This window comes from Entelurus aequoreus, linkage group LG13 (assembly GCF_033978785.1).
Source record: "Entelurus aequoreus isolate RoL-2023_Sb linkage group LG13, RoL_Eaeq_v1.1, whole genome shotgun sequence".
Lineage (NCBI taxonomy): Eukaryota > Metazoa > Chordata > Actinopteri > Syngnathiformes > Syngnathidae > Entelurus > Entelurus aequoreus.
Window position 1 is genome coordinate 9,773,701 of NC_084743.1, and position 11,700 is coordinate 9,785,400.

General features: G+C 39.0%; 1 protein-coding gene across 1 annotated transcript in view; it reads right to left on the bottom strand.

The window, feature by feature from the left end:
- LOC133663157 (rho GTPase-activating protein 20-like) overlaps positions 1-11,700 on the bottom strand; it is a 46,506-nt gene that overhangs the window by 16,818 nt on the left and 17,988 nt on the right. The window contains exons 3-5 of the mRNA XM_062067419.1: positions 7,929-8,105; positions 3,454-3,603; positions 3,279-3,320 (exon numbers count right to left, since the gene is read on the bottom strand). Of these exons, the coding sequence (XP_061923403.1) occupies positions 3,279-3,320; positions 3,454-3,603; positions 7,929-8,105 (369 nt within the window). The remainder of the gene's footprint in view (positions 1-3,278; positions 3,321-3,453; positions 3,604-7,928; positions 8,106-11,700) is intronic.

The window sequence follows — 11,700 nt, forward strand, 5'->3', positions numbered from 1 at the left end:
AATGCAAAAATTACCCAGAATTCCAGGTTTTCCCATAAAATTCTCCCCCTTTTTTGACTGCCTTCTTCTCCACCAGTTTTCATCCGATCGGAACCGTTCCAGAATCAAAACGTTGGGCTCAGTTGGGACACGGTAGCAATTATTTGTTGTCATTGCAAAATGCAAAAATTACCCAGAATTCCAGGTTTTCCCATAAAATTCTCCCCCTTTTTTGACGGCTTTCTTCTCCCACGGTTTTCATCGGATCGGAACCGTTCGAGAATCAAAACGTTGGGCTCACTTGGGACACGGTAGCAATTATTTTTTGTCATTCCAAAATGCAAAAATTACCCAGAATTCCAGGTTTTCCCATAAAATTCTCCCCCTTTTTTGACGGCTTTCTTTTTCCCCGGTTTTCATCGGATCAGATCCGTTCGAGAATCAAAACGTTTGGCTCAGTTGGGACACGGTAGCAATTATTTTTTGTCATTCCAAAATGCAAAAATTACCCAGAATTCCAGGTTTTCCCATAAAATTCTGCCCCTTTTTTGACGGCTTTCTTCTCCCACGGTTTTCATCCGATCGGAACCGTTCCAGAATCAAAACGTTGGGCTCACTTGGGACACGGTACCAATTATTTTTTGTCATTCCAAAATGCAAAAATTACCCAGAATGCCCGGTTTTCCCATAAAATTCTCCCCGTTTTTTGACGGCTTTCTTTTTCCCCGGTTTTCATCGGATCAGATCCGTTCGAGAATCAAAACGTTTGGCTCAGTTGGGACACGGTAGCAATTATTTTTTGTCATTCCAAAATGCAAAAATTACCCAGAATTCCAGGTTTTCCCATAAAATTCTGCCCCTTTTTTGACGGCTTTCTTCTCCCACGGTTTTCATCCGATCGGAACCGTTCCAGAATCAAAACGTTGGGCTCACTTGGGACACGGTAGCAATTATTTTTTGTCATTCCAAAATGCAAAAATTACCCAGAATGCCCGGTTTTCCCATAAAATTCTCCCCTTTTTTTGACGGCTTTCTTTTTCCCCGGTTTTCATCGGATCAGATCCGTTCGAGAATCAAAACGTTTGGCTCAGTTGGGACACGGTAGCAATTATTTTTTGTCATTCCAAAATGCAAAAATTACCCAGAATTCCAGGTTTTCCCATAAAATTCTGCCCCTTTTTTGACGGCTTTCTTCTCCCACGGTTTTCATCCGATCGGAACCGTTCCAGAATCAAAACGTTGGGCTCACTTGGGACACGGTAGCAATTATTTTTTGTCATTCCAAAATGCAAAAATTACCCAGAATTCCAGGTTTTCCCATAAAATTCTCCCCCTTTTTTGACGGCTTTCTTTTTCCCCGGTTTTCATCGGATCAGATCCGTTCGAGAATCAAAACGTTTGGCTCAGTTGGGACACGGTAGCAATTATTTTTTGTCATTCCAAAATGCAAAAATTACCCAGAATTCCAGGTTTTCCCATAAAATTCTGCCCCTTTTTTGACGGCTTTCTTCTCCCACGGTTTTCATCCGATCGGAACCGTTCCAGAATCAAAACGTTGGGCTCACTTGGGACACGGTAGCAATTATTTTTTGTCATTCCAAAATGCAAAAATTACCCAGAATGCCCGGTTTTCCCATAAAATTCTCCCCTTTTTTTGACGGCTTTCTTGGATCAGATCCGTTCGAGAATCAAAACGTTTGGCTCAGTTGGGACACGGTAGCAATTATTTTTTGTCATTCCAAAATGCAAAAATTACCCAGAATTCCAGGTTTTCCCATAAAATTCTGCCCCTTTTTTGACGGCTTTCTTCTCCCACGGTTTTCATCCGATCGGAACCGTTCCAGAATCAAAACGTTGGGCTCACTTGGGACACGGTAGCAATTATTTTTTGTCATTCCAAAATGCAAAAATTACCCAGAATGCCCGGTTTTCCCATAAAATTCTCCCCCTTTTTTGACGGCTTTCTTCTTCCCCGGTTTTCATCGGATCGGATCCGTTCGAGAATCAAAACGTTTGGCTCAGTTGGGACACGGTAGCAATTATTTTTTGTCATTCCAAAATGCAAAAATTACCCAGAATTCCAGGTTTTCCCATAAAATTCTGCCCCTTTTTTGACGGCTTTCTTCTCCCACGGTTTTCATCCGATCGGAACCGTTCCAGAATCAAAACGTTGGGCTCAGTTGGGACACGGTAGCAATTATTTGTTCTCTTTCCAAAACGTACAGATTACCCAGAATTCCAGGTTTTCCAAAACAATTCGCCCCTTTTTGACGGCCTTCTTCTACCCCCGGTTTTCATCGAATTGGAACCGTTCATGTATCAAAAAGTTTGGCTCAGTTGGGACACGGTAGCAATTATTTTTTGTCATTCCAAAATGCAAAAATTACCCAGAATTCCAGGTTTTCCCATAAAATTCTCCCCCTTTTTTGACTGCCTTCTTCTCCACCAGTTTTCATCCGATCGGAACCGTTCCAGAATCAAAACGTTGGGCTCAGTTGGGACACGGTAGCAATTATTTGTTGTCATTGCAAAATGCAAAAATTACCCAGAATTCCAGGTTTTCCCATAAAATTCTCCCCCTTTTTTGACGGCTTTCTTCTCCCACGGTTTTCATCGGATCGGAACCGTTCGAGAATCAAAACGTTGGGCTCACTTGGGACACGGTAGCAATTATTTTTTGTCATTCCAAAATGCAAAAATTACCCAGAATGCCCGGTTTTCCCATAATATTCTCCCCCTTTTTTGACGGCTTTCTTCTTCCCCGGTTTTCATCGGATCGGATCCGTTCGAGAATCAAAACGTTTGGCTCAGTTGGGACACGGTAGCAATTATTTTTTGTCATTCCAAAATGCAAAAATTACCCAGAATTCCAGGTTTTCCCATAAAATTCTCCCCCTTTTTTGACGGCTTTCTTCTCCCACGGTTTTCATCCGATCGGAACCGTTCCAGAATCAAAACGTTGGGCTCAGTTGGGACACGGTAGCAATTATTTGTTCTCTTTCCAAAACGTACAGATTACCCAGAATTCCAGGTTTTCCAAAACAATTCGCCCCTTTTTGACGGCCTTCTTCTACCCCCGGTTTTCATCGAATTGGAACCGTTCATGTATCAAAAAGTTTGGCTCAGTTGGGACACGGTAGCAATTATTTTTTGTCATTCCAAAATGCAAAAATTACCCAGAATTCCAGGTTTTCCCATAAAATTCTCCCCCTTTTTTTACGGCTTTCTTCTCCCCCAGTTTTCATCGGATCAGAACCGTTGGAGGATAAAAAGGTAAAGCCAGGGGAGCTCTTGTTTACCTCTGGATGAGCGCCAGCCACGTCTCCTTGTCCTCCTCCGAGCTGGAGGAGGAGAGAGGAGGTTAAAAAGGTGGGAAAAGACAACAAACTGAGGGTTGGTGTCGTGTCACGTCTGTCTGCTCGTTAGCGCTAATTGTCCACATTGAGGCGGGACAGGAACATTCCGGGTGCTCACCTGAAGGTGGCCACGCAGTTGCAGGTTGGCCAGCCCATGACGAAGCTCCTCTCTGGGCTGGTGCTGCCCTCGCACACCTCCTCCATGCAGCCGGCCGTCCACATCTCACACACTCGCACCTGCGCCTTGGCCTTGAAGTGAGCGGGAGACCTGCAGGGGGGTAGCATGCTAAGGTTAGCATGCTAGCTTTTGAACTAGTTTGTATCTTTTAACCTAGAAACCAAGGTTACTTATGCTTGGCGACATCTTGGAAATAACGTATTATATATTAGCATGCTAACTTCAACATACTAAAGTTTTATGCTAGCTTTTCAGCTAATGTATGTTTACAGCTAAAAGTTGTGCATTTCAATAGTCAGCGCAATCATAGGACAAACGCTAGCTTGTCCTATGTCATCATGCGTTAACCTTAGCATGCTAATACGATAGACATTAGCGTACTTCTAAGGTGGCGCTAAGTGTCCAAATCCATGTTTTTGAGGTCTAAACTTACAAAATGAGCTAATAAGCTATCATAAAACATTAGCATGCTAATACAAGAGACGTTAGCATACTTCTAAGGTGGCGCCAAGTGTCCAAATCCATGATTTTGAGGTCTAAACTTACAAAATGAGCTAATAAGCTATCATAAAACATTAGCATGCTAATACAAGAGACGTTAGCATACTTCTAAGGTGGCGCCAAGTGTCCAAATCCATGATTTTGAGGTCTAAACTTACAAAATGAGCTAATAAGCTATCATAAAACATTAGCATGCTAATATAAGGGACGTTAGCGTACTTCTAAGGTGGCGCCAAGTGTCCAAATCCATGATTTTGAGGTTTAAACTTACAAAATGATCTAAAAAGCTAGCTTAAAACATTAGCATGGTAATATAAGGGGCGTTAGCATACTTCTAAGGTGGCGCCAAGTGTCCAAACCCATGATTCTGAGGTCTAAACTTACAAAATGAGCTAATAAGCTATCATAAAACATTAGCATGCTAATACAAGGGACGTTAGCATACTTCTAAGGTGGCGCCAAGTGTCCAAATCCATGATTTTGAGGTCTAAACTTACAAAATGAGCTATAAAGCTATCATAAAACATTAGCATGCTAATACAAGGGACGTTAGCGCCACCTTAGAAGTATGCTAACGTCTCTTGTATTAGCATGCTAATGTTTTATGATAGCTTATTAGCTCATTTTGTAAGTTTAGACCTCAAAATCATGGATTTGGACACTTGGCGCCACCTTAGAATTATGCTAACGTCTCTTGTATTAGCATGCTAATGTTTTATGATAGCTTATTAGCTCATTTTGTAAGTTTAGACCTCAAAATCATGGATTTGGACACCTAGCGCCACCTTAGAAGTACGCTAATGTCTCTCGTATTAGCATGCCAATACAAGAGACGTTAGCGTACTTCTAAGGTACAAAATCTAACTTACAAAATTATCTACAAAGCTAGCTTAAAACATTAGCATGGTAATATAAGGGACTTTAGCATACTTCTAAGGTGTCCAAATCCATGATTTTGAGGTCTAAACTTACAAAATGAGCTGATAAGCTTGTTTTATGCTATCTTATTAGCTCATTTTGTAGGTTTAGACCTCAATGTTGAGTCTAAATGTTGTAAGTTTAGACTCAATGTTCTTAGAACATTGAGTCATTCTACCCAGGAGTCTATTTTGACTCCACAACTCGGAGGAAGTCTGAGGTTCTGCAGATGAACGAAGGCAGCAACCTTAGGGCTGAGCAGCGAGTAAAAGCTCCAAATGGAAAGTAGAAATGTGGAAGCGAGTCTGAGTGTATTTATGGCCACCTGGTCCAGGAAGACAGCTAATGAATGGCGGCGCTATCTTCCCCTTCCTAAAACAGTGCCTTCCTAAACAGTGCCTTCGGTTAGAGCCACCAGGAGGAGTGTGATTACAGAGGAAGGACGACCCCAGGCACGCATGCGGTTTCTATTTCGGTGCCTGGGACTCTCTGAGAGGCCGGGCGGGAGCCCCAGACTTTGATCCCGGCCAGGCTCGGTATGGATTTAATTGGCTGGAAAATAATGACATGTTGGGGAAAAGACGAGGGAGAAGTGGCGGCAACGCGAGACGAGGAGCACGAGGGGAGGAGGGAGTTTTCACGGGGAGGAGAGGAGGGCGAGGGAAGGCGGGTGGTGACGCAAGGCCGAGGAAGGCGGGTGGAGTTGAAGGACAAGACGAGGGAGGCGGGATGTCGGGGAGGAGGGTTGAAGGAAGAGGTGAGGAAGGAAACATGGAAGGATGGAAGGTCAAACGTATGCAGTCGTAGTGAGGAGGAAGGTATGTATGTAAGGTGGTAGTGAAGGAAGTAGGTAGTAAGGTAAGGTGGCAGTGAAGTAGGTAGTAAGGTAAGGTGGCAGTAAAGTAGGTAGTAAGGCAAGGTGGCAGTGAAGTAAGTAGGTAGTAAGGTAAGGTCCTAGTGAAGTAAGTAGGTAGTAAGGTAAGGTGGCAGTAAAGTAGGTAGTAAGGCAAGGTGGCAGTGAAGGAAGTAGGTAGTAAGGTAAGGTGGCAGTGAAGGAAGTAGGTAGTAAGGCAAGGTGGCAGTGAAGTAGGTAGTAAGGTAAGGTCGTAGTGAAGTAAGTAGGTAGTAAGGTAAGGTCGTAGTGAAGTAAGTAGGTAGTAAGGTAAGGTGGCAGTGAAGTAAGTAGGTAGTAAGGTAAGGTGGCAGTGAAGTAAGTAGGTAGTAAGGTAAGGTCGTAGTGAAGTAAGTAGGTAGTAAGGTAAGGTCGTAGTGAAGTAAGTAGGTAGTAAGGTAAGGTGGCAGTGAAGTAAGTAGGTAGTAAGGCAAGGTGGCAGTGAAGTAAGTAGGTAGTAAGGTAAGGTCGTAGTGAAGTAAGTAGGTAGTAAGGTAAGGTCCTAGTGAAGTAAGTAAGTAGTAAGGTAAGGTCGTAGTGAAGTAAGTAGGTAGTAAGGTAAGGTGGCAGTGAAGTAGGTAGTAAGGTAAGGTCGTAGTGAAGTAAGTAGGTAGTAAGGTAAGGGAGTAGTGAAGGAAAAAGGTAGTAAGATACGGCAGTAGTTAAGGATAAGGTAGTAAGGTAATATCGTAGAGAAGGAAAGAGGTAGTAAGGTAGTAGTGAAGGACGTAGGTAGTAAGGTAAGGTGGCAGTGAAGGAAAAAGGTAGTAAGATACGGCAGTAGTTAAGGATAAGGTACTAAGGTAAGATTGTAATGAAGGAAAAAGGTAGTAAGGGAGTCGTGAAGAAAGTAGGTATTAAGGTACGGTGGTAGTGAAGTAAGTAGGTAGTAGTGAAGGAAGTCAGGTGGCAGTGAAGGCAGTAAGGTGGTAGAGAAGGCAGTAAGGTGGTAGTGAAGGAAGTCAGGTGGTAGTGAAGGGAAGTAAGGTGGTAGTGAAGGGAAGTAAGGCGGTAGTGAAGGAAGTAAGGTGGTAGTGAAAGGTGGTAGTGAAAGGTGGTAGTGAAGGCAGTAAAGTGGTAGTGAAGGCAGTAAAGTGGTAGTGAAGGCAGTAAGGTGGTAGCGAAGGCAGTAAGGTGGTAGCGAAGGCCGTAAGGTGGTAGTAAAGGCCGTAAGGTGGTAGTAAAGGCCGTAAGGTTGTAGTAAATGCGGTAAGGTGGTAGTGAAAGAAGTAAGGTGATAGTGAAGGGAAGTAAGGTGGTAGTAAAGGCCGTAAGGTGGTAGTAAAGGCCGTAAGGTTGTAGTAAAGGCGGTAAGGTGGTAGTGAAAGAAGTAAGGTGATAGTGAAGGGAAGTAAGGTGGTAGTGAAGGGAAGTAAGGCGGTAGTGAAGGAAGTAAGGTGGTAGTGAAAGGTGGTAGTGAAGGCAGTAAGGTGGTAGTGAAAGGTGGTAGTGAAGGCAGTAAGGTGATAGTGAAGGAAGTAAGGTGGTAGTAAAGGCCGTAAGGTGGTAGTAAAGGCCGTAAGGTTGTAGTAAAGGCGGTAAGGTGGTAGTGAAAGAAGTAAGGTGATAGTGAAGGGAAGTAAGGTGGTAGTGAAGGGAAGTAAGGCGGTAGTGAAGGAAGTAAGGTGGTAGTGAAAGGTGGTAGTGAAGGCAGTAAGGTGGTAGTGAAAGGTGGTAGTGAAGGCAGTAAGGTGGTAGTGAAAGGTGGTAGTGAAGGCAGTAAAGTGGTAGTGAAGGAAGTAAAGTGGTAGTGAAGGCAGTAAGGTGGTAGTGAAGGCAGTAAGGTGGTAGCAAAGGCCGTAAGGTGGTAGTAAAGGCCGTAAGGTTGTAGTAAAGGCGGTAAGGGGGTAGTAAAGGCGGTAAGGTGGTAGTGAAAGAAGTAAGGTGATAGTGAAGGAAGTAAGGTGTTAGTGAAGGCAATAAGGTGGTAGTGAAGGCAATAAGGTGGTAGTGAAGGAAGTAAGGTGGTAGTGAAGGCAATAAGGTGGTAGTGAAGGAAGTAAGGTGGTAGTGAAGGAAGTAAGGTGATAGTGAAGGAAGTAAGGTGTTAGTGAAGGAAATAAGGTGGTAGTGAAGGAAGTAAGGTGGTAGTGAAGGAACTGACTTGGCCTTGGTGACCAGGAGGACATCACTGAAGAGGAAGAGGTGTCTGTCCTGAGTCTGGAGGCCGGTCTTCAGTTGGGTCTGGACGTGACCCAGGAAGACTCTGGCAGGACAGTCAGACAGGAAGGTCTGGACCAAGGCGCAGGACTCTGGACTGAGTGGCGTCAGGCAGATGTCTCTGGGAGGAGCAGAAACCACAGAATGAGACATGAAAGCCACAAGTGGTCAGGAAGGCTACATTTACTTCATTTACTTCAGACATTTGATATATTTGATCATCATTTATTTATTTCATATATTTTTATTATATTTAATTAATTAGATATATTTTATTATATTTAATTAATTTGATATATTTTATTATATTTAATATATTTTAACCATTTTAATAGTAGATATATTGATATATTTTTTATTTGATATACTTTATTATATTTAATATATTTTAATATAATTAATATATTTGATATATTTGTATTTGATATACTTTAATATATTTTAATAGTTAATATAGTTGATATATTTATTATAGTTAACTTATTTTTCATTTGCACGATTTTAATATATTTTATTATCCATCCATCCATCCATCCATTTTCTACCGCTTGTCCCTTTTGGGGTTGCGGGGGGTGCTGGAGCCTATCTCAGTTAATATATTTGATATATTTTTATTTGATATATTTTAATACAGTTAATATATTTGATATAGTTTTTATTTGATATATTTTAATATATTTGATATATTTTACTATAGTTAATGTATTTGATGTATATTTTCTATTTGACATATTTTAATATATTTAAGATATTTTAATATAGTTAATATTTTTATTTTATGTATTTATTTATTTTATTTTAATATATTTAAGATATTTTAATATATTTAAGATATTTTATTATAGTTAATTTATTTGATATATTTTATTATTTTTAATATATTTGAATATTGTTAAAATATATGATATATTTTTTATTGGATATACTTTAATATATTTTAATAGTTAATATATTTGATATATGTTATTATAGTTAATTTATTTTTCATTTGCACTATTTTAATACATTTTAATATAGTTAATATATGTGATATATTTTGTATTTGTTCTATTTTAATATAGTTAATATTTTTGATGTATATATATATTTTTTAATTTTATCTATTTTAATATATTCAAGATATTTTATTATAGTTAAAATATTTGATTTTTTTTTTTTAATTTGATCTACTTTAATATTTTTAAATTTGGTTAACATATTTTAATATAGTTAATATATTAGATGTATTTTAATATACTTAATTTATTTTTATTTAATATATATTTAATATATTTGATATATTATTTTATTTCATACATTTTAATACATTTAAATATGGTTAAGATATTTTAATTTAGTTAATATATTTGATATATTTTTATTTTAGATTTTTATTATATTTTATATATTTTAATATATTTAATATGGTTAACATATTTTAATATATTCTATATTTTAATATAGTTAATATATTTGATGTACTCTAATATATTTGATATATTTTTATATATTTGATCTATTCTTGAATATTAAATATATTCTTAATTTTTTTAATATATATTTGATATAGTTAATATATTTGATGTATTAGGTGTAATTGATATATTTGATATCTATTTGTTATTTAAAAATATATCAAATATTTAAAAAACAACATTTGATGTAAATTACATTTATTTGATATACTGTATTTATGTTTTATATTTTGATATAATTGAAATATTTGTATATATAGTATTTGATATATTAGTCTTTATGGAAACTTTACATTCATCAATAAAAAATTATTTTTAGCCAAAATTATTTTTGTGTCTTTTCCTGCCGGAACTTTCTTCCAATATGTTTCATCTTTGATCTTTCTTGTCAACTGAAACTTCTGTGACCTCCTAAGTGAAATTAAATGTGTTATCATCTACAGTATAATCATATATTACATTTATAAGTAAGTTGAATGATGCAGACACATTTGTTACTTTCTAATATGCCTTGGAGAGTGTAAGTAATATGTAACTATAATGATGTCATACTTGTTTATATTGACTAATGTCACCTTTTATTGTTCAATGATTATTTTATTAATGATTATTAGTCTAGCTTGTGTGTTATTGTGTGCTTAGCTGTTGTGTAACTGCTCGCTCCTAGTAGCCTGTAGCCTAGCATGTTTACCTTTTGTTAATTACTTTAGTTTTGCACAAGTAAACAGTCCGCTTGTATCACACATGATATCACACACAAGTAAACACACTGCAGGACTGCTTGTATCGCACATGATATCACACACAAGTAAACACACTGCAGGTCTGCTTGTATCGCACATGATATCACACACAAGTAAACATGCTGCAGGACTGCTTGTATCGCACGTGATATCACACACAAGTAAACACGCTGCAGGTCTGCTTGTATCGCACATGATATCACACGCTGCAGGTCTGCTTGTATCGCACATGATATCACACACAAGTAAACACGCTGCAGGACTGCTGGTATTGCACATGATATCACACACAAGTAAACACGCTGCAGGTCTGCTTGTATCGCACATGATATCACATGCAAGTAAACACGCTGCAGGTCTGCTGGTATCGCACATGATATCACATACAAGTAAACACGCTGCAGGACTTCTCGTATCGCACATGATATCACACACACAAGTAAACACACTGCAGGATTGCTTGTATCGCACGTGATATCACACACAAGTAAACACACTGCAGGTCTGCTTGTATCGCACATGATATCACACGCAAGTAAACACACTGCAGGTCTGTTTGTATCGCACATGATATCACACACAAGTAAACACACTGCAGGTCTTGTTTGTATCGCACATGATATCACACACAAGTAAACACGCTGCAGGTCTGCTTGTATCGCACATGATATCACACGCAAGTAAACACGCTGCAAGTCTGCTTGTATTGCACATGATATCACACGCAAGTAAACACGCTGCAGGACTGCTTGTATCGCACATGATATCACACGCAAGTAAACACACTGCAGGTCTGTTTGTATCGCACATGATATCACACGCAAGTAAACACGCTGCAGGACTGCTTGTATCGCACATGATATCACACGCAAGTAAACACGCTGCAGGACTGCTTGTATCGCACATGATATCACACACAAGTAAACACGCTGCAGGACTGCTTGTATCGCACATGATATCACACGCAAGTAAACACACTGCAGGTCTGTTTGTATCGCACATGATATCACACGCAAGTAAACACGCTGCAGGACTGCTTGTATCGCACATGATATCACACACAAGTAAACATGTCTGTATAATGTATATTTATAATACACATATATAATAATTATTATTAATACATAAAGTTATATCAAGTTTAAATGTATAATAATTATTATTAAGAGTAAAAAAAAGTGCTTCATCAGCACATTAAAAAGTGGAAAAGTAAGTCAGGGGATTTCTGTTCTTCTTCTGTGGTAGCAGAAAGAGGAAGTGGTTTTAGAACTCCATCATTTCCTGTTTGGACAATCTTCTTCTATCTGACTTTTATCTCCTTGTGTTTACACACACACACACACACACACACACACACACACACACACACACACACACACACACACACACACACACACACACACACACACACACACACACATAAGGGAGCACTCGCACGCACACACACTGGCCACTTCATTAGGCACACCCTGCACAAGAAGCAGGGAATGTCAGAAAGCTAACATTTAAATTGTATATA